Raw genomic sequence first — 23,792 nt, 5'->3', positions numbered from 1 at the left:
AGATCATGTATCTCAGGCTTAAAGATTTTTCCTGTTTTCTATAGTTCTCATAGATTTTGGTTTACTATTCAAAATTTTGGACCACACATGTTATCTTATTATCTACTCTTTTTTTTTAATGGTGAAGGATGAGTTGATTATGACCACAAGTATTGCAGTTGAACATGGATATGCTTGGTGTGGGATTTCGGCGGTCCAACAAACATTTTATTGATGGGAAAATACACAGGTGTCATGAATGGACCGGGTTAACGTAGTACATGAGTCGGTGCGACCTCAGCAGGCCAAGTGATGTCACAATCACGCCTCATATCGAGGGGAGAAAAGGAACAAGTGTCTCACATGATGGTGATAAAAATATGAATTCAAATTTATTTCACATAAAAGGCATAGATACATCATATGATGAGAACAACAATGATCCCAATTATAATTATATTTCTTCAATAATAATAAATAACTAATTGTTGACCTTGCCCTGTAAAAGCCTTCATTTCTGTGAGGAAACTGAAAAAAAAATTAATATCTACAGACTCACAATAAATGAGAGCAAAAGATATTCATTACTCGACACCAAGATCAAAGTTCTATGTTCATCACCTGTCCACTGATGAGGAAGTTTGTTGATGATTCAGATAACATATTATGATAATATTATTAAAAATAATAATAATAATAGTTTATGTTACTGGAATTCAAAAAGTGATATTTTCATTACAATTGTAAACATTTTGCTAACGCACTGACATGTTCTGTGAGCGAGGTTTCACATTTACTGAGTTTATAAGGTCAGTGAATGGCTCACGAGGGGATATAAATCATCTTAGTGCAGCCTATGGGAATGTGCTGTTGTGATGTTTAGGGGTGAGTTGGAGTAACGGAACGCGGGAGCATGGTTGGAATTCTGGTGATTAAAACTGATGGTCTGCTTTTCAGCGCAGGCTACGGCCCACAGTAGCTTGTTTTCCTGGTTCATAATAAAACCCTAAGAAGAACGCGTGTCCAGAGCTTCATTAGCGAGAGTCCAATATAATGGACTATTTCCACTGTATTGCACTTCTAGTTGAACGCAGTTGTGAAAACTGTCAACATAATTCAGGCACGAAGGCTTTACCACAGAAAGTTCCTCTCTGATGTGGAGGCTGAATACGGGGAGCTAGTCTACATTCTGAGGTGCGCTGGCTCAGTCGCAGCTCCGTGCTGCAGCGGTACTATTCCCTGGGATCAAATATCAACACGTTTTTGAATGAAAAGGGTAGACCTCTCCGTGAGATCACTGACCTTTTATGGTTGGCTTTTTTAGTTGATCTCACTGACCATCTCAACACCCTCAATAAGAGACTACAAGGCAAAAAGGAGCTGGTACTGCAGCTGTATGCGCACATGAAAGCATTGTGTGCGTGGCGCTGTCTCTTCCGAGTCACACCTGCGAAACTTCAATGTAGCGCACTTCCCCACACTGACCACAATACAATGCGTGATTCCAAATGCCCAGCTCTCTGATAAAATGGGAGAAAATGTGTCTGCGATCACATCTCTCATGAAAGAATTCTGTCAGCGCTTCCGAGATTGAACAAAAGCAGACCGAGAAGCACAATGACCGACAGCTTCTCCGTGACGTTCTCCGCATCTCAACCACCAAACTTACTCCTGACCTGCCAGCTTTCCTTTGGACCAAAGCGCAGCATCACTGCTTCCACTGAGCGCAACAGTCAGTCCATTACAGGGGATTTAAAAATATACGCAGTGGTCATTTGTCATAAGCCCAATTACTTATAAATTCAGTCAATTAAAGTTTATGACAATTTTTAAGCAAACGTTATTTGCTGTGTTAACAATCCCAATAATTTGTGTAATAAGCTAAAAATATCCTGTAATGAAGAGGGATCAGCACCCTAAGAACCAATCTCACTCACTGAGAGAATGACCTGCCAACCTTTTTGTAAAAAATAAAATGAAAATCTACTAATGGAGAGCTATGATGGAGGCTTTTTTTCATCAAACATGTTCAATTATCAAACATAATTTACCTGCATTTGATTGCAATATTCCAATATTAGAGGATTAGTGGCCCAGTCCTTTATGTATTTTTCTGTATGTGGACCTCGAGAAAGAAAGTTTGGACACTCCTGCCTTACATTGAAATGCTCCTGGGTTCGGCTCCACCCAACGGCCTCTGTGTTGAGTTAACTCAATGCTGGCTGGGATTTCCTCCACTGATGGCATCTTCTGTCTGTGACCTCCAACTCTCACTGGAACGGTGCGCAGCAGAGCGTGAAGCGGTTGAGATGTGGATAAGCACCTCTAAATCCGAGGCCATGGCTCTCAGCAGGAAACCAATGGAGTACCTTGGGGTCTTGTTCACGAGTTAGGGTAAGATGGAGTGTGAGTTTGGCCGGAGAATCGGACCAGCGGGGCGGTATTGCACTCGCTTTACTGCACCGTTTCAAGAAAAAGAGAGCAGAGCCAGAAGGCAATGCTCCCCTGCTGGACCTTTTGCCCCTAACCCTAACCCTTTGCCCCTAACTGGAAAGCCTCGGCCTGGATCTGGACCCAGAAGGTGGCCCGTCCAGACATGGACGTAAAGCTTAAACAGACGGTTGTGATTTAAAACCTGACGGGGCACTTCTATTTCAAACGTCGCAGCTTTGGTTGTCTTTACAGTAGTGACCAACTGCATAACTGCCTTCTGCCTGAGTTAAGCCATCCCAAGGCGTACAAATCGACCAATTGAGCCTGTGCATTCCCGGCAGGATGATATCTGCTCTACAGTGCAGACATTATTGCAATGCTGGATGAAAAAGACCGGTAGCTCTGAATCTTTTTATAATATACTTTGCGTTGACGATAGAAATCCGCGCCGACGATTTTTCATAATCAACATTGTCGATTACGGCGACTAATCGTTGCAGCTCTAGTTTATATGCCTTGGGGTATATTGACTGACATGCCTGGCCTTAGCTCTCTATCCAACCTACAACCTAAATCGTTGCACAACACGAGGAGATCTATGGGATTACGTTCCAAACCTAACCCTCCGACCCTAACCCACAAAATGTAAACCACACTGGTTTTTCAATTTTTCCTCTTTACTTTTTTAATTTCATGAGAATTTTTAATCTTTAATAATCTAAATCTTCTTTAATCTAAAGAAGGAAAAATTGAGAGAATGTGACAAAGAAAAGAAAGAGATATACATCCCCTCCCATCACAGCCTCATTTCAGTCTTTCCCGGGACAGAACTTTATTGTGAAAGATCAGGTTCCCAAAGAAGTTCCTGTAGCTCCACCTTCACCCTGTTAACTTTGGTCTGATGAGGAGTGTGAAACTAGCGTTGAACTTGTTCTATTTCAAATCTGTTCTTAAACTTTGTTGGTAGTTTTTCGTATGAAGATGGAAATACTAATGTTTGAATGAAAAGATTTGCTCAGTCAGACCCCAAAAAAACGGTTGCTGTTCCTCTGAGTTAATCCAGTGGTAAACTGGTGGTTTTATGGTAATCCAGTAAGAAGTAACTGGTTTCAAGTTAAACCAGTGCTCTTAGGAGAAAGGAGAGAGCAGCACCTAAGGCCAAACCCAGTGAGAGAAAGAAAGCCATGATGGACCCAGCTGTTTCTGCTTCATGAGGTAGAACATTTCTGAAACAACAAGTAATATGTATTAGTTGGTCACTCCAGTGCAAAACACACTTTACAACTCCACTATTTCTGACTTGATTCTTTGAATGAAAAGTATCAAATTAAGTTGACATGTATAAGAACACATAATTTACTGAGGAAGGTATGGTAATGTAAGAGTTTCTTTTGGGTTTAATGGCATGGCACCATTGCTGGTTAATGTTATTAAAGAAAGCACTCAACATGTGGTCATGGAACTAGTGTTAAACTTCTGAAACCATTCCTTTTTACTTACTTTGGACCATAGCACATGCAGAGGCTGGCTAGGTATCCATTACTGAACGCAAAGAAGATCATGAAGAATATGAACCAGCCATCGTGATGGAAGAAGATGGGCAGGTGAAGACGAGGCTGAACGTTGCACAGCATGAAAAGAGGGATGAAGATGAGACGACACACAATGGAAACTGGAAGAACTACGCTGTCCTTCCTCGGCTGAAAACAGAGATAAAAAATTGTTAGATTCATCAGACGTTAAAACATTTATACACAGCATTAAACAATACAGAAAGAGGTCCCTGTACGAACAGGATGTATGAGCCGGGTGGAGACAGAAGACATGTGGGGGTTTAATGCTTGATATGAAACTCACCCACATCCAGACTGCGGTTAAGCTGCGCCCAGCCCAGTCACACATGTTAAAGAGCAGGAAACAGCTGACTGGGATAAAAAACTGTTCTGTGAAAAAAAGAAAGAAAGAAAGACTCAAACACCAAGTTAATCTGTAAAGTGATACATCACTAATATATATATACAACTGTCACTAGGACTGCAACAACGAATCGATGAAATCGATAAAATTTGATTATTAAAAGCGTTGCCAACGGATTTCATCATCAATTTGTTGTGTCGATTTATACGTCACTCAATGTTTGAGTTGAGATGCGCGGAGCAAAAATAAAAATAAAAGCGCTGAGCCGACGTAGAGGAAAGAGCTGCCAGCTGCGCCGGCAGTTGTTGTGAGTCACATGACGCAGGGACGTCTGTTCGACTAGTCGTCCAATGTGTGCGAGCATTGGGGGTGACACGGTACGGGAGCACCACGTTGTCCTGTTTTGACGTGAGGAACGTAATGAGCCTCCTGTTCACTCGTCATCCGAGAGAGGGCTAGCGCAAATCGTGGCACCGGCAACTCGCTGAGGCAGTTTCCGTTAATTTTAGTATTCATATGTATGCAACGTGACAGTATAATACAGTTTAAGTACGACTGTTATCTGTGGGTTGAGTTGCCGTGGCGAGTCGTGGCAGCGGCCACAACTTCACGACAGCTGCCTCGACTTTGCGGCAATGATGCCTCGACTGTTGCAGTTTTCTTTTCATTTCTTTTTGACAAAATGGGACAATACTATCCTGTACTCTGTCCTTAAGAGTACGAGTGTTGTTGGTTGTAATTGGTTTAGTCATAAAACGCCGATAAGTGATGCAATAGCTTCCCGTTTAAGTTCAGCTAAGCCAATATGGGCTAACACCACTCGTTGCCTTGGTTACAATAACCACCATGGTTACGCACATTTATTTCTGCATTAAAAAACAAAGCAGAGATTATTTTATTTCACCCACTAGTAATATTATATATTTTTGTTAAGAGTACTAGGCTTAAAACAAAAGTGTTAATTTTTTACGGACTTATCTACTCAAACGCAACACTTGATGGCAGATATCATTCAGCGTATTCACAAAAGAACAGAACTTGATTTATGCATTGCATTCATGCACAGTAAAAACAATGGACGTGAAAAAACACCATATAGATGAATCTAGTGATTCTTTAATAAAATACTTTTTAAGAAATACATGTTTGTCTCCCTAGTAAACAATAAAAGACTTGTTCTCCGCCAGAGCATTACCTGTGCACCCGACGTACCTGAGCTCGCTGTCCTGTATCGCCTGCCTTGTTGTGTCCTGACGGTTCGTGCTCAACAATTTTTGTCCCGTTGCTAACCTCTGCTTTACCCAGCCTCCTGTTTGACGTGAGCTGCCTGCTGTCTGGTGCGCTCTCCCTCGGCCTGGACCATGTTCTGTTCACTGGGATTCACTGTTGCCGGCCAAACGCCCGTATTCTTCTGTTTGTCTTTGTGTTCATTAAAACACTTTACGTTCCCTTGCGTTTGGGTGGTCGCTTCTTCACAAGCACAACAGATATAGTCAAAAGGAAATAAATATAATTTAAAGAATGTCATTTTTCCTTTTACGTAACATCCATCATGAAGGTACTGTCTGTTGCCTGATCATGAAAAAATATAGAATAAGGTTAATACTTTAATCCAGCAGCTTTTGTGCAATCACTGGATATCTAAAAACAGTCATGCACACAATCAAGCTCAGGCAAAGTCTTTTGTCAACAATTGTAGTCAACATTAATTTAAATGAACATACTGGTAACTCCTATTATATACTGACATTCAATTTTAGACACGTCTTGATGGCACCCACCCAGTGTTATCGTTTGTTCATATAATGACATACCCATTGATTAGTTCTAGAAATAGAGATTATAACCAGGGCGGCAAGTGATCTTAGTCCATATTCGTTTAGCTGCACTAAAATGGGAAGCCGTTGTATCACTTATTGGCTTTTTATTACTAAAATAATAACTACCAACACTAGTACTTTTAAAGGCAGTATTGTATTGTCACATATTGGCAAATTATAAAACAAACATATCATGTCTCGACTTCGTGGCAACTGCCTCGTGAAATCGTGGCAACTGCCTCGTGAAATCGTGGCAACTGCCTCTAAGTCGTGGCAACTGTCTCGTCGAAGTCGTGGCAACTGCCTCGTGAAATCGTGGCAACTGTCTCGACACTGCGGCATTCGCCGCGGCACCCCAACCTGCAACAGGAAGTGCCTCGGCGGGTTGCCTGTGCCACAATTTGCGCTAGCTCCTACTGGGTCATCCAGCTGATCAAGGGTTAGCGTTAGCTCGCTAATAACAGCAGTAAAGCAGTTTGCAAGACTAAGACACATTTTTATTTACATGCCTCTTTTGGACCATTCATCTTTCAATCTGTTGTCTTGTATATATTTCATGCTTTGTCCCATATCGGTTATTGTTGACAAATACATTTGTGTGTGTTGTACTTCTTAATGCTGTCATGTACGGTAGTCCAGTGCGTGTGCGCATATACTGTGGGTTATACGGTAGTTGATGTTATGCCTGTAAAGGGAGACACACTGTGATCCATTAAATCAACTAAGAAGCCGCTAATTTATTTACAAATGCCATTTTAAATTCATCTCATAGCACTTGGTTGTTTTTTAGCTCTATGCATTTACTTAACTTGCATTACAAGGATGGTAATAGTTTAATGAATACGCTTCAAGTGAACATGGGGGTGTGTTTGTGAGTGTGAGCGTTTGTGTGTAGTCTAGTTCTGACGTTAAAACCAATCCTGTTACATTTTCTGATTTGTATTTTTCTTTTTTAGAAATTATTATGTTCAAGGAGCAACCTGTACTTTCTGAAGTATTTTTGCAATGTGAATTTGCAGTTCTGTTTTAGGAATCAGGAGGAAACATTTAGAATAAAGAATTGGAAATTAAAGCTTTTAATGCCGTTTTTTTAATCCAATTCATCGATTAATCGAATAAATAATAGACTGATTAATCAATTATCAAAATAATCGTTAGTTGCAGCCCTAACTGTTACAAACACACACATACTGTATAGGTTAAATAGATGTAAGAAATCCTTTTTCTTCTCCACTCTAATCCCTTCCATGTTTTGATCTATTGTAACCTATGTAACTACTGATCCTGCAAATGGTCAAAATGCTAATAAATATAGATAAAAACAACACACGCCAACTGAACACCAAAAGGACCTGTCCAGTCAGGAACTCCTTCAAATGAGCTCTTTATATCGTTATCACTACAGAAGAACAAACTTTACCCCAAGAGCCTCCGTCGGCAATAGTGGATTTGGTGTCAACAGTGATGGCAGGAAAGGTTCCGATGGTGACGGTGAAGGTGAAACACACCAACAGAGCAAGCTGCCAGATCTGAAGGGTGATGGTCAAACATATGAAATAAATTTACTAAGTAAAAACAATATTGTATTATGGTAAAAGGATCCTGTTAAACCCATCTGCTTCTTCAAATATATTGTCGTTGACTTTTAATTAACTACACTCACCGAAAAACTAACCATCAATTACGAGCTGAAGTCAGTCAATTAAATTCAAAAAAACTTCAACGATCCAAATGATGATCCATGAAAATTTTGAGCTCCTTTTTTCTCTCACCTTCTTAAAGATGTTTATCATGGAGATGTTCTGTTTCATGTCCTGGTCAGCAGCTTTACCTTTACTCAGAAAAGAGGGAGGGAGAGAAAGAAAAAACAAAGCGAGAACAGGGAGAAGAAGGAGATGAAGAAAAAGAAGAACAGGGAGAAGAGGGAAAAAAAAACAAGACGAGCTTGCCAAACATAACTCAGCTTATAGTACAAGTATATCAATTTGTGTTAACGTGTTTATTTGTTACCTCTGTTCATAAGATTTACTGAGTTCTCCTCCTCTGGTTCCTGGGTCCTGTCTCTCTCCTGATAAAACTGAAAAAAACTCTGAAAACACAGAAACATCCTAACATTAACGCATTAATTAACGCAAGCAATTCCATTAACAAAAGGAAAGAGTGCTGTTATAAAGCATCATGTGTTTGAAGTGTTTGCAGAAATGAAAAAGTAATGTATTGCACACATTACTTTTGAAGTCATCAGCTTTGTGTTTTACATTGAGGCTGTGTCTGTATACGTGTGTGTGTGTGTGTGTGTGTGTAGTTTGATAGTTTGATTGTCTTTGTAGTTAATGGTCATGTAATTTTTCTCTCTGCAGACTCCAAAGCTGCAGAGTGATGACTATTTGTGTCTGGTGATTTACAGACCTGAACTGTATAAATCATTTATTACAGTAGAGTCGTGTTTGTGTCGGTGTGTCTGTGTGCATGTCACCTACCAGTTTAGGCAGCAGAATGTATGAGAGAACAGATAGAAAAACAACAAAACAGGCTGTGATGAAATAACCAAATGCTGCATCTTCAAGCTTTGCGCCACCTACAGGGAGAGAAGAAGATGAAACGAAGGAAGAGGAGAAGGAGAGAAGGGAGGAGAAGGAGCGAAGGGGAGAACGAGATAAGAAGATGAAAAGAAGGAGAAGAAGAAAAGGGGGAAGAGGAGGAAAGAAGAACAGAAGGAGAGGACAAGGTGTACTTACTGAATGGATTCTACTGAAAATAATTTTTACCTCATCAATAAATATAAAGATATAGAATAGATGTCATTTTGAAATAAAAATAAAATTGAATGTTGTATAGGTTACTTATAGTTGAAATATATCTTTTATTCATTTGTTAACAAATTATTGATCATACTTGCAATGGCACAAATCATTGCAAAGGCTGCAAAGGTTCCAGCGAGTCCTTGGCCGCTCATGATTGGAGTTGTATAGGAAGCCGGCAGCAGTGCAGCCATCCCGAACAGACTCCCTTGAAGCACCGCTCCGAATGCTGAAAAAAACACGGATCATCCTCTGGTTCAAAGTTAAATCACTCCAAACAAGGAATAGTACAAAGAACCAAGATCTGAGGATCAAATGAGGTTTCCAACCCAGCAGGATGAAGATCAACTGATAAAATCAACCTCATCTCTCACGGCAGAAAGACAGAGATCAATCACAAACCAATGGTACAATTTGTCATATTAATATTAATAATATTCAGGTAATGTTTCAGACATTGTAGACTGGTTCTGGTTGTTGACCTTTGTATTGAGCCCTTTGGAAGTTAATGAGTCAATTATAAAAAGCTAAACTAGATAAACAAGCTTTTAAAAAGATTTAATAAGAGCAGTCCTAAAATAATCCAAAATTTCAAATTCCAAAAAAGTTACATTATTAACATAAAATGTGGTAACAAGCTGTATTGAAGACCCCCCACCAAAATAAAAGAAATGCGATTAACAAACAAGCAAGACTCACAGTTGATGACGATGATCTTCACCATGGTAACAGAGAAAAAGGGCAGTGGCTCCAAAGGAAGTTTAACAAGGAGAGCGGTGGCGATGAAGACAAACATGATGATGAGTAGAGACCCCATCACACGCAGACGCTGAGGAATACTGACACAGAGAGGAGGTGCTCAAAGGGTAATCTGAGAGCTCAGAGAGTTGTATCAAAGAGTCTGGGAAACTGAATAAGGGCTGACGAATTGAACATAGAAATGGAAACTGTAACGAGTCAACAAGTTCAGAGACCTTGTGGAGGATAAAACCAAAAACATGTTTCCAAGACTACAACAACAAATGTCTTAAATTCCCCCATAGTCAGGATGGATAGAAGTACAACACGACGGCTAAGACAACTTTCCTCAAGACTGGACTACTGTAATTCCGTTTTAACTGGAATCACTGGCAAAAATATCCCGAAACTACAATACACGCAAAACAGCGCTGCCAGGATCCTGATGAAAGTTCAGAAATACGAACACATAACACCCATCCTACACTCACTACACCGGCTCCCTGTCTCATTCCGGATTGACTACGAAATTCGACTACTCACAAATGCATATATGGACATGCACCTCCCTGTCTGCAAAAACGGCTCACTCCCCAAACCTACACCCGCACCCTCAGATTTGCAAGCAGCTCGCCTCTCAAGATCCACAAAACAAAGCTCCGCGCCATAGCCGATGGCCTGAAAAACTTTTTATTCAAGAAGGCATTTTTTTACTCTAGGGTTGTTTTCTTCCCCTATGTTTTTACTAGCTTTTAATTTATTTTTAACCATGTTTTGACTTCTGTCGCACTCTGACTCATCTGCTGATGAAGTTATGAATAAAATGTATTATTGTTATAGTGTTAGAACAACATTCTAAAAAGTTCTAAAAAAAAGTGCACCAGCACATAATAGCAGAAGTAATAACATAAGAAATGATGGCATAGGGCCTAGTCACTTTCAGTATTTTGTAGAACTTTTCATTGGTATTGTAATGTTCTACTACTCACAGTGAGTGCAGGAAGGAGTTGAGGCAGGTGCAGAGAAGCAGTGGCAGCATGGAACACAGCGTCATCACATTGTTGAATTTAGCCTCTAGAAGACTTCGACGTTCACTTGATGCTTCTGTCTGATTGGCTGAAGAATCAACCAATGAGGAGTCTTTTAGACGACTCGTAAAGTACTGGAAAAAACAGAACTGTTTTGAGTCTGCATTTAATGAAACATAATAGTCCACAAACATGTTGGTCGATGTCAATACTGTGGCTCTCAGTTGTAATCCCCTTTGCTCCACCCTTAGACATTGAATGTATAAACACAAATATAAAGCTTTATTAGAAACTTTAAATGACAGCCTGTAACTCTTTGCACCGCCACCTGCTGGCAACGCACAGTAAAACATGCAAGAAAACACAACTCCTGTGGGCATTTAGCTTTTAGTAGCTCTCAGTATCGATTTAAAAACAAAATCTGCATTATGTGTTAAACTACAAACATGGCGAAAATATTGTACATCAGTCAGATTTGAACAATTATAGTGTACTGTTTTTACAGTTAAACAGTTAGACTGCTGTGAACAGCACCAATGAAGTACTTCATTAAAAGCCCAAAAAGTAAAACGTTATACTTTTTGCCTTGATGCACACCTAATATAAATTGTTTTCCATGAGATATTAATATCTTAATTAATTACATATATGCAAAGAAAACTTCTATCCAAATTTTCACATAACCCTTTAGGGTTTCACTCAATATGTGAGAGTGTTTAAATTCTCTATCAAGTTAAAATAACATCAAAGCTTCAAAGCTGAAGATGGTGATGTTATACCATGGTAGCAGTCATGAAGAAGTTCCAGGGCAGCAGCGTCCCCAAACCGAGCATGAAGAAGATCAACCAGACGCCAAAATACCTGTAGGTATAATGTTTTCAAAATAAAATAATTTGTCATGAAACTGACACTAAAAGTATTGTTCTTTGGTAACCCATAATGTATTATGACTTTTGTAGCTGCAAGCCATCAGCTTTACTCTGCTGAAGGTGATCTTTGGTAGAGGTGGACCCCCTGAATTACACTCCACTCAAGGTGATGGTTGCTAGAGGTGAACCTCCTGGATCTCACACAGAACCCGATAGGTGAATCGTCCTCTTCAGCTACTAGTCCACACTGGCTCTGTCTTTGTGGACTAGAAGCTGCTACACTCCAATTTCCAAACGAAATTCTTAGCACAAGTACTGAGTCACCTCCCGACAGAACATCAATAACTCTGGTTCAGATTTGAGGTTCTGTGTTACTCGTCAATTAAACAGAATTAAAACAAAAATAATCAGAACGAATGTACAATACAATCTGTACAATCCTGTAGTTTTTCTTATTTTTCAATGATCCTGAAAGTAAAGGTTATTTGACTCACTTGTCTCTCGGTAAGATGACAGCCATTATTTTCCGAGGATCTGATCAACTGAAAAGCTGCTGAACTGAAACCAAAAAAGAAATACTCATAAAAACAAAAAAGGTACATGGAGAAAACCCTTTAATACAGTGGTTGACAAACGTTTCCTATAACATCCCATCAATTCTTGTCCTTTGGGATTCCAGCTTGTTTCGGAAATCCCAGCGTGACGTGCAATTTAAAACAACTCCCCGAAACAGAGAAATTAGTCTCAATATCCGCCACCTGCTGATTGCAGTAATGTTAACTACAACGTAAGCTCGCCTGAACTTGAGCTGAACTTAAGGGTGGATCAGTGATGTTGTCTTTTAGGTGACGAGAACCTTCTCTGACTTTTGCTCTGCTTCTCTTTTTTCCCATTGATCTTTATGTTAACCTCTTGTCTGAATCTGAGTCTCTGGAAGGAGAGAGAGAGAGAGAGAGAGAGAGAGAGAGCAACTGAGCCTGAAAAGGTTTCTTTAAAGGGCCCATTTTTAACCAACTCTCCTCTTATCTCCACCGTAACAACCTCCTTGACCCCCACCAGTCAGGCTTCAAGGCAGGCCATTCAGGCTAGAGCCGCTGTCCTCATCCTTCTGGACCTCTCTGCTGCATTTGACACGGTCAAACACCAGATCCTTATTTCCTCCCTTCAGGAACTTGGTGTCTCAGGCTCTGCTCTCTCCCTTCTCTCGTCCTACCTCGACGGCCGCACCTACCGGTTAACCTGGAGAGGATCTGTGTCGGAACCTTGTCCTCTTACTACTGGAGTTTCTCAGGGTTCCTTCCTGGGTCCCCTCCTCTTCTCGCTCTACACCAACTCTCTCGCCGCTGTCATTCGCTCGCATGGCTTCTCCTACCACAGCTATGCCAATGACACCCAACTAATTCTCTCCTTCCCTCACTCGGATCTCTGCCTGTCTGACTGACATCTCTCAGTTGATGTCCGCTCACCATCTGAAAATCAACCCTGACAAGACTGAACTACTTCTCTGGGAAAAGATTCTCCTACCCAGGACTTGACGGTTAACTTTGGCAACTCTGTGTTAACACCCACTTTGACTGCCGGAACCTCGTGGTGACACTCGACAGCCGACTCTCCCTGACTCCCAACATAACTGCGACAACACGATTCTGTAGATACACGCTCTACACCATCAGGAGAATACGTTGTCTTCTCACTCAGAAGGCAGCGCAGGTCCTCACGTACCATGCTGTGGATCAGGTCCAGTCTACATAAAGGACATGGTCAAACCCGACATCCCGACCCGCACTCTCTGCAAAACTGCTTGTTCCTCCTCACTCAGAGCAAAACACTCGACTAAATCACATCTTCCGCAAACTAGACACAACTCTTCAGACTCTCAACTGAAAGACTAACAAATTGTAGCACTTAAATTGTACTTTTAATGCCACTTATCTATAGCAAATTGTAAATTGGCTTATTTGAGGAAATTCCACTTTCTTGTTTTTTTGCTCTTCTGAGTTTGTATCCATATGGTTGAATGCACTTATTGTAAGTCGTTTTGGATAAAAGCGTCAGCTACATGACATGAAATGTAATGTAATGCGTCGTCGTGGCGCAGGGGTAGAGAGGGTGCGCTGGGAACCACAAGGTTGGTGGTTTGAGTCCTGGCTGCCCCCTGTCCCATGTCGAAGTGTCCCTGAGCAAGACACCTAACCCCTAATTGCTCCCCAAGCAATGTAAAAAGCCATGAGTTAAAATTTAATGTGAGTCGCTTTGGATAAAAGTGTCAGCTAAATGACCTGTAATGTAATGTAATCTTCCGCCGCAAACTAAAGACAGACTCTTCCTGACTCCAGACTCTACCTTGACTAACAAATTGTAGCACATTGTACTTATAATGGCAACGGGGTGGCACAAGCAGGACCCGGATCCAGACTTTAACTAACAACATATTTTATTGAAGCTCAAATCAAAAATACCTAGGAGGAAAACACAGAATGGGAACACACCAACATGGAAAACAACGTAATGACTCAACCAGGGCCCTGTTTCTCGTACGTGGTTCAACTAAGTCCATCAAATGGACCATTATCTAGCTCAAATTACCGAGATGATTGACATCAGGCTATATCGGTTCCTCAAAGGCGGATCGGCGCTCAAACAGTCTTGTTAGTTTGAACCAGATGTCAGTCATCAGGAGTCAATCACTGAAACCAAGATTTTCTAACAGTATCACGGCAAATAAACTTAAAGGAAGATTGTCTTTTTTCTCCGCTGACGAGCAGGAGATGATCATGAATGCTTATAAGGAGATAATATGTGTATTTGAATCATTTCTGTCGGATGAATTGAGCGTATAGTACATCTTTTACGTTGTTCATTCTGTACGTCGATCGCAGTCTGTCCATCCCGGGGGAGGATCCTACTCTGTCTCTCTAAAGGTTTCGTCCCTTTATTCTGCCCATTGAAGACTTTTTCATTGTTTAGGGAGTTTTTCCTGTGCTAATGTGATGTTTTCTGGACAGAGGATGTCACATGTGTACAGACTGTAAAGACACATGAGGCAAAAACTGACAGCGCCCCCCTGCGAGGCTACAAGCCCGACAAAGTATCGCAGACAAGTGAACTTTAAATGCGTGTTGGTAAAATGTATAAGCAAATTTTAAGTGCCTCGTCATTCTAATCAATCAGATTACATTTATTTAAATATGTTTGCTTGCAGGAGGCTTCATGGACGCATCTTCATCCAATGAGAATAATGATCTCAACTCTTTCACAGTATGTAGATGAAAACAAGCCCAAAGAATCTAATTGATACGAATGAATAGGATCTATGTACCGTATCAGCTTATGTATCATATGTATGTGTAGATGACGTTATAGAACAAATACCTTTATTATGTGTTTGTGATTGTGTATGGGAGAATCATTATCCCGTTCTCTGCATCGCAACACCGTACAGACATGGACAGTGTGAGAGACAGTGTGTCAGAGAGTGTGTGAGACATGAGAGAGTGTGTGAGACATGAGAGAGTGTGTGACACAGTATGTGAGAGAGTATGAGAGATAGTCAGTGGGACAGTGTGTGAGACCGTCTAGAGACAGTCCATGGGACAGTATGTGAGACAGTCTGTGGGACAGTGGATGCTCAGCTGCAGCGTGAGGTGTTCATCACGTGACGTTTCGGCTCGGGAAATGATTCCTTGTCTTTAGCCTCAATGGCACTCATGCAGGACGTCATCGTGATGTCATAACGGGTCTTTGTGATCTTGGAGAAGTGTCTCCCTATAAAACGTTAATCTAACTGATATCGCTCCTTCATCAATGAGGTAGTGAGCTGTCTTTTTTTTCGGGTTGAGTGATGAACTAATCCAGCTGGTTCAAATGAAGCTGCGCCGGAGCAGGTTCAAGTTTTTCGATGTGTTGCTATGGTGATTTAGCCAAACCTGCTTTGGGGAATCCAAAAGCCTGATCTACGTCATCTCATCCTGATAATGATCCGGCTAACTCAGTTAGCCACGTACGAGGAACAGGGCCCAGGAGATACACATGGCTGAAATACACAGGGAAGGTGCTGGTGATTGGACACAGGTGGAAACCATCAGGGACACGACAGACAGTCACAAGCGATGACAGGGCAGGGCGGAAAGTGAAGCTAACCCAGGGACACAAGAGGCAGCAAACTACAAAATACAACAGGACACAAACCCACACCGTGACAATCACACCTCCAACACTTCCACACGTTCATTTAAGTAGTTAATTTCCACCAAACCATAATGAAATTATGTCGTTGATGGTCCTTAACACAAACTCATTACATTGTATTGACTGTAGCTCTGTGAGACTGTGGTTCTTCTGTAAATATAAATATATACAGTATATCATATGAATGCATATACATACATACCATTTGTTTGAATTGGTTTTCTTTGGAAAATAATCTCCAGAACATGTACAAATTGAACTGCCATATACTAATAAATATATTACCAGAATTAACTTGAACTTTGAGTCTCAGTAAAGAAAATTGCAGGCTTTACCTTCAGTGTTTCCTCACAGTGGCAGCTGGCTCCACGCCCAGATATGCTAGTTGAACCTCAGCAACGAGCAACTCCTGTCTCTTTTTTGAAAAAAGTAGTAGTGGTTTTTATGGCGCTAAAGTTGTGCGTTACCTGAAATTGTGGCAGGAAAAGGAAAGTTCCCGGAAGTGACTTTATTTGATCCAGTTACTCTGGTGAAGCTTCAGTTCAGTCTCCTTTAGTCCAGTTGAGAAACTTTCTTTCCGTATCGGTCACGTTTCCTTTTGTTCCTCTTACAGAGGTCTTCCTCCTCTCATTTGTCTCTTGTCTTTCTGCAGTTTCAGCAGATTCAGTTCTTCTGTCGGCAGTGACCTTTAACCCCTGATAGCAGTTAGTTCAGTGTACTTTGTCTCTGTGCAAATGCTGATTATGTCATAACAGTAAACTGGATGACAACTGGGAAGGTGCACTAAGTGGAGTGCAGTGGATCTCGCTTGGTCTGTGTGTCTGCAACATCTGGTTCTGCATTGTGTAATTAAAAGAACACAACCCACCACTGGTTACGTTTTTATCTGAGGATCTTCCTGAAGTACAATAAATAATAACAAGAATAAAACAAACAATGAGGTTGTGAGTCAGAATTGTATTGGAGCAGGAGAATCAGTGATAAACCAACCAATCAGAGAAGAAATGACATTAGCGTATGAAGTAGTGTGATTGGTCATTCAGCCTTGGTTCTTCCCACAGCTCCAGGTAACCTATATTTCATCCTGAGGACACACAAGCAGTATTACAGTACTGATACACATAGAAAGTACTGATAGTGAGTATAAATACACACACACAATCTGTTTGTCCCTTTAGCTACTAATACACACAGTAAGTACTGATGCCGATGGTGGGTTTCGGGGCAGAGGATGTCGTATGTGTACAGACTGTAAAGCCCTCTGAGGCAAATTTGTAATTTGCGATTCTGGGCTATACAAAATAAAATGACTTGACTTGACTTGATACCGAGTGTTAATACACACATAATAAACTGATACTTGTGTGTATTACCACACATCATTTACTAGTAAGTACTAATGCACACACAACCACAAACAGGGTTAATCAACTATTGATATAGAGTATTAATACACAGACAGTATACTGATACTAAGTATATACACATCATGTACTAATACAAAGACGGTACTAAATCACAGTATAAATACCCATGGATGGATATTAGATATATACTTGAGATGTGAACTCACTTCTGCCGCATCTCCTCCACCCGGGACTTTATCAACTCAATGTACCGATCAATCTGTTCCTAAACACACACGGTTTACTGATCAACATATATAAATAATCTGATGAGGAGGAAACACAGACAGGTGGACAGCCCAGAGGATACACAGATCTGCGGAGACTCTCAGCGGCTTCAAATTAAGACCGAAGACTTTTCTGTCTGCTCGCTTTAATTAACCAGATCCAAGGATGCCTAATCTGTTTATTTCATTAAATGTACTGCACATTTTATTTTATTTAGGGTCTGTTTTAACTTAATTAATGTAAAATGTCCTTTTCCTCCTGGTTTTAATGGGTTTTATGTAAAGCACTTTGAATTTCCTTGTTGTTGAAATGTGCTATCAAAATAAATGTGTCTTGCCCTGCCTTAACTATGTGTGTTCATAGCATAGCAAAGAAGGTGGAAGTTGAAATAAATGATTGATCTGGAAGTGGAAACAAATTATTGATCTGAGACATTGGTTGAGTTATCTAATGTTTTTCTTGTGTTTATGCAGCTTCTGTTGAACCAAGCCATGAAAAACCATGAAAACCAAAACAAACATTTTTACCTTTTTCTTCTGGTAGATGAGAGGAGTGCTGAAGAACATGATGTCAGCTGGATAAGGAAGAAAATTCAGTTTGTTAGTTTTTTTCAACTGATCTAAATCAACGAGTCAGTAGGATGAGTACTCACCGAGGATGAGGATGGTGACTACATTAAAGATGGCTCCAACATACGTCATCATCCACATGACAGCAGCCAGCTTAACAAGGCAAATAAAAACAAAGTCCAAACCCATAATGTACAAAGAATATAAGGAGGAGAGACATTTAAAAACGTGAACACAAGCTAGCATTTAAAACCATCCCAGATTCTGTCTGAATCTGACCTTCAATGAGTCAACCAGGTCTTCGACCAGAAGCAGCCTCCTGGTTTGACAGGTTAACCAGTTCAGATGAACCAGAGACCGGTCAGTTAGCATCCGGGCAGACTCCAAGGATACAGACATGTCCGTCTCCAACAGAGACCTGTTTGCATGCAGGTGACAGGATGCAAAGACTGGCGACAAACCCAAACCCAAAACCCTCCAAACAGACACAGCATTTTTCTTGAGTACAAGTGTTGGTGCATCTCCGGTCTCTCGTTGTTCCTCCTGCATCGCTTTTTTCCGTGTTTTCATGTAGTGCCAGTTTCTATCTGTTGTGTTAGCAGGCGTGCTCTACCCAGCATGTAGTTTGGTGGGGTACTTTTATGAACGTCCAATAATTAGTGCTGTGTGTCACAAGCTGTTGTGTCGTGGTGTTTTACCCTGTTAAAGAGCGTTTGTTGTGGGTTATTAATTGATGTATAATGTTATAACCATGACACAATCTCAATACACATAAGTCAAGTAGCCCAAACCACAACAATCTCGGCTGTGATGTGTAAAAATTAATTCTGATGTCTGACGAAGAGCAACATCAGTTATTAGGGCTATACGCCAGTATTTGTACATAAAAATTACACCGTAATGAAATCTGACAACTCTATATGGCTCAGCGCTAGGTAGCACTGTGGTACCAACACCAATGACCTTACCTGAATGGGTGACCTTCATCTGATTTCTTGACGGCCTGGATAACAGATTTATAGACCCTACAAAAAGGAAGATACACCACACCAACTTTACCTTCATTCAGACAAATACATGTTTCAGTCCAGCCTTAATCAATTCACACATAAAAATGAGTACAGTAGAAATGAACAACAGTGGAGTTAGAGATGACAAAGTACAAATGCATGTAACGATAACTATTAAAAACTGCAAGACTGAAGGTTTGGAGCATTCTGATTGACCTGTTGGGCCCTCATCTAAGAGTTAGGGTTAGGCCCTTAACCGTGGGTTAGGAGACAAAGGAATAGACAGTAAACACATGCATGTTTGACCAGGTGAGACTGTAATGACATTAATTTAAAATGTCCTTTTCCTCCTGGTTTTATGTAAAGCACTTTGAATTTCCTTGTTGTTGAAATGTGCTATCAAAATAAATGTGTCTTGCCCTGCCTTAACTATGTGTGTTCATAGCATAGCAAAGAAGGTGGAAGTGGAAATAAATGATTGATCTGGAAGTGGAAATAAATGATTGATCTTAGACATTGGTAGAGTATTTCTCTCAGCAGCAGGTGATAACTTGCGTTTTCTTCCTGATCGTGGCAGTGACCAAACAGTGCCATGCACTTTATACTTACAAACAATTGTTTGCACTGTTGCTCTTGGGACCTGCAGCTGCTTTGAAATGGCTCCAAGTGACTTTCCTGACTTGTTCAAGTCAATGATTTGCTTTTTTAGATCCATGCTGCGCTCCTTTGACTTTCCCGTTGTAGCGTTTGTATCCCATGAGCCGTATTTAAATGGCCTCAGAGTTACCAGCTGTAGTCACTCATAATCACTCACAAGGAGTTAAGAGGCCATGCTATGAAGCTCATTTCATTGACACAACTTTCTAAGTCACCAAAATTGCTAATTCATGTTAGTTTGTATGTATGTAGATTTTTGTCCCAGCAGATTTGGTCACTTTTTCTGTTAACCCATAATAAAGTCATAAAAGAACCAAGCTTCATGAATGTTTTTTGTGACAAAGAAGTATCTGTTTAATCACTCTATCAGAGAAAAATCACAGTTGTACATTACATTTAGCTGACGCTTTTATCCAAAGCGACTTACATTACATTTGGTACCCATGGCTTTTCACCTTTTGCCCGGGGAGCAATTAGGGGTTAGGTGTCTTGCTCAGGGACACTTCGACTTGGGGCAGATGGGACTCGAACCACCAACCTTGTGGTTCCCGTATGCTATTATTACGCCGTTATTTTTAAAACAAGTATGGCTGGACCATATTAATATATTTTAGTTATAGTGTGAAATAACTAGCCTGGACATAAACATTTAATTATATCTATGGTGTGATCCAAAATGTGAAATTAATATCAATTTATTTTTTACACTATAGGAAATCTTAATTGAGGTCATTATTTTAATTATTGATCTTCTTTTGTTGCAGCGGATTTTATAACTCTTCGGAATATGGCTGTTACTTAGAACTTCTGTGAAGGCTTTACCAATTGTTTTTCTGTGATATGAATATTAGGAACTGCAATTATTGATCTGCTGGACTTTGAATATCATTTTTTCCGCATCGTTAAAGCTCCAATAGAGATTTGATGAGAGTTGGATTTGTAGATATTTTTTATAATGGTGTATCACAAACTAGTTTCATCAGAATAACTTTCTCATAAGTGTTTCGTCTTTTACCAGTTGGCTCACAAAAATTCTGCTGGAACACAGCGTAAGAGATGGGATATGGCAGTCTTTGTCATCAGGGAGGATGAGGACGTCCTCTCACCACCACTTAACATTGGATTTGATATTGATGGTGTGGAAGTCCTTAATGGTTTGCATTTGCTACGTCATTTGGGCTAATTCAAACTCTATTTAGGTGAGCTGTAACACACTTTTGATGCGAGATAAAAAATAATCATGGAGATGGAAACAAAGAAGATGACATAAAGAGTGTGCAGTCTTGAGTGCCAAGCTCTAAATGAAACCCATGAAAGACATTTGTATAAGGCATGTTTTTTGTTCTTTTCATAATGTTCAAATACGCTTCAGGTTTATGTATTTATTTTAGCTATTTATTCTGCACTTTAAAATGATAAATTATTAAAGTTTCAAGTTGGGAAAAAGCACCAACATTAGTATTGTATTTATCTACATTAAGTAAGATTTTTAAGTTAAATATATAATTAATGTGTAATTAAAATAGCAGTATGTGTTAACAGAGACATTTTACTTATTTTTTGTGAATGATATAATATTGGTCTCCTTCAACGGGTATAATAAGAATTATATTTAATCAAAATGTCAGGTTCAACCTAAATATAACTTGAGAAGAACAAAATAAATAAGGTGTGACAAATTTCAAGTAATTGCTTTGTAAGTTAGTTCATAGCAGGTGATGCCCTCACCTGAAGGTGATGGTGACACAGAGGCAGGTCAGCAGCAGGTACGACACCACACTGATGACAGAAAGCGTTGCCACCGAGACGAGAACCAGCAGCGACAATCCGAACGCCACCAGCGACTTCTTTGGTTCCTTCCAGTGGAAAAGCTGCAAAGCTGCAGAGCAAGGGTGAGAGAGTGAGTCAAAGAAAGTGAAAAAAGAGTTAGTCAGTGAGAGTGAGAAGTGGAGTCTCAGAGAGGGAGTCAGAGAGAACTAAAATAACCAAAGTTTGCTTTTCTTTGCCTTCCCCATGTCATAATAAAAGAACCCTTCAGATAAAGTAATCGTTCAGATAAAAGAACCCTTCAGATAAAGTAATCGTTCAGATAAAAGAACCCTTCAGATAAAGTAATCGTTCAGATAAAAGAACCCTTGAGATAAAATAACCCTTATGATAAAATAACCCCTTTGATAAAAGAACCCTTCTGGTAAAGGAACGTTTCTCAAAGTCACAAATGCCTGAAGACGACAAAAGGAAGCACTAAACATATTCCGTATATCAAAGTTGAATTAGAGCTGGTATTCGGTTTCTAATAGACATTAGTGTACCAGACACCCTAAACCCCCATAACCTATTCTATGTAGTTTGATAATCAATTTAGAGAAAGTCAATAACTTAATAATCATCCCTCAGGGTTGAAAAAAATAAAATAACCCTCTGAGACAAAATGACAAACAGCAGTGAACAGCTGTCAGCAGAACAGCTGTTCACTGCGCAAACCAGCTGATGTAGTTATTATAATTATAGTTAATATCTAATCTCACTGATCTTTGAGGAAAAGTGACACACAATATCAATCCAAGAAGATACATGTTAGTGTTTAAACAAGTACCTCCCTACAATGTGTACTCCAGTCCAGTAAGTGAGCAGCATGTGTGAATAATAGTGTTCAGCTGAGCAGATCAGCTGACTGAACAACAGAACAATAGAACTTTGTAACAGCGACTTAACAACTTACCATGATCATATGATCTGTTGACGACCCACAGCCAGTTACCAGCTTTTACAATTATGTCTGTTCTCACAGTTATTATTATTACTTTTGTGATCAATGTTTTAATTTTGTATTTATTGATTTAGAAGATAAAAAAGTAAACCATAAGTACATTAGAGTATACATATAGGCATATATTGTATTTTGTACAAACAGATGTGTATATGTACATATACAGACATATATACTCACATACATGCACATACATATATCTACATACATACTCACATATTCATGCCTCTAACCCTATACATCCTCAAAATAATATATGGAATGCATTACATAATTACAATTAGTTACATACATTTTTGTCCACAATCCAGGATGCGATCGTGTCCCCTTTGTCATTGTGGACCGTGGCTTCCATGTTTATGATAACTACATAAGTAGCTGACCACAGGGACTTTATGAGAATATGTGGGGATTCCAACGTGATGGCAGCATTTTGTTTGCAGCTGTGTGCACTTTTGTTGCCGTGATAGTTTTAGCAAGGATGGGTCATGTAAGAGCAGTACAGTCGGGCTACATGGGATTGCATAGCTAAAGGTTTTTTTCCAGAAAGGAACATACAAGTATCTAAAAAATCACAACATCTTTACATTACCAAAACATGTGTATAAAAGAGCCAACATGTCCTTCTGTGCAGAGGACATAATGGTACGGAACATGTTCAATTTCTAAGAGGATATAGAAAGGACTGACTACAGTGTAAACACTAGTTCCTTATTTTTTTTTTTTGTATCACTATCATTGGTAAAGTAATTCAATAGTATTTACTATACATTATTACTATAAGGAGCTGACAGCCAATCAGCTGTTCAATCTGTCATAGTGATCAATCATATCAGTGAAAGGTCATCACTGGATGATGTTGAATTATTGAGCCTTACCTGAATGTGTGAAGTCTCTGAAGGAGGAAGAAGAGGAGTTGTTGGATGAAGATGAAGCGTCGGAGTGACTGCTGCAGGTGGAGTCGGCCATTTTCTTCTTCTTCTTCTCCTTTGTGTGTGGAGGTGAAGGTTCTCTGAAGGTTTAAACCCCTAATATCACGCTGAGCAGCGGCTGAAAGACAGATTGATGATGTCATCACCAGGGGCAGGGCTTATAACTGGGGGAGTCTCCACAGGTCAGCTGTCAGATGTTGAAACTTTGAACATTTGGAGGAATGAAAACTGGAAAACTGAAAACTGAGCTTCCATGGAAATAATACAAGTTTGAATTAGTATGAAAATGAATGTTAAACTGTTAAAATTGTCCCCAAAGGAAAACTTTGACATATTCTATCTAATAAAAAAAGGTTTGCTTACATAGTCTGCTCATCTCCGGTTCTCTTCTCGTCTCCCTTTCCTTCCTTGTTACACCCCCCCCCCCCCCCCCCCCCCTCCAGCTAA

General features: G+C 40.0%; 2 protein-coding genes across 7 annotated transcripts; both read right to left on the bottom strand.

The window, feature by feature from the left end:
* Positions 1-346: 346 nt before the first annotated feature.
* On the bottom strand, positions 347-16,447 carry LOC120824615 (equilibrative nucleoside transporter 1). 2 transcript variants are annotated; one of them, XM_040185536.2, is made up of 13 exons: positions 16,109-16,447; positions 12,080-12,143; positions 11,496-11,577; positions 10,678-10,850; positions 9,650-9,789; positions 9,045-9,179; positions 8,630-8,727; positions 8,160-8,238; positions 7,922-7,980; positions 7,570-7,678; positions 4,270-4,355; positions 3,913-4,112; positions 347-3,638 (listed from the first exon to the last, which is right to left on the bottom strand). In XM_040185536.2, exons 2-13 carry the CDS (start codon positions 12,103-12,105, stop codon positions 3,527-3,529), a joined length of 1,299 nt encoding a protein of 432 aa, XP_040041470.2. In that variant the 5' UTR covers positions 12,106-12,143; positions 16,109-16,447; the 3' UTR covers positions 347-3,526. The 2 variants fall into 2 exon arrangements, with proteins under 2 accessions (XP_040041470.2, XP_040041471.2); XM_040185537.2 differs by having other exon boundaries at positions 16,241-16,378.
* Positions 16,370-23,484, bottom strand: LOC120824643 (reticulon-3-B). 5 transcript variants are annotated; one of them, XM_040185576.2, is made up of 9 exons: positions 23,292-23,484; positions 21,372-21,522; positions 18,945-19,001; positions 18,256-18,394; positions 18,060-18,129; positions 17,935-17,981; positions 17,347-17,405; positions 16,764-16,857; positions 16,370-16,609 (listed from the first exon to the last, which is right to left on the bottom strand). In XM_040185576.2, the coding sequence occupies exons 1-8, from the start codon at positions 23,380-23,382 to the stop codon at positions 16,809-16,811; spliced, it is 663 nt and encodes a 220-aa protein (XP_040041510.2). In that variant the 5' UTR covers positions 23,383-23,484; the 3' UTR covers positions 16,370-16,609; positions 16,764-16,808. The 5 variants fall into 5 exon arrangements, 3 of the variants coding, with proteins under 3 accessions (XP_040041510.2, XP_077936115.1, XP_040041511.2); XR_005713007.2 differs by lacking the exon at positions 17,347-17,405; XR_013450572.1 differs by lacking the exon at positions 16,370-16,609 and having other exon boundaries at positions 16,716-16,973; positions 17,095-17,405.
* Between the last annotated feature and the right edge of the window lie 308 nt (positions 23,485-23,792).

Source organism: Gasterosteus aculeatus, chromosome 9 (genome assembly GCF_964276395.1).
Source record: "Gasterosteus aculeatus chromosome 9, fGasAcu3.hap1.1, whole genome shotgun sequence".
Taxonomy (NCBI): Eukaryota; Metazoa; Chordata; class Actinopteri; order Perciformes; family Gasterosteidae; genus Gasterosteus; species Gasterosteus aculeatus.
The sequence above is the reverse complement of the archived record's forward strand: the minus strand, read 5'-3'. Positions and strand labels throughout refer to the sequence as shown.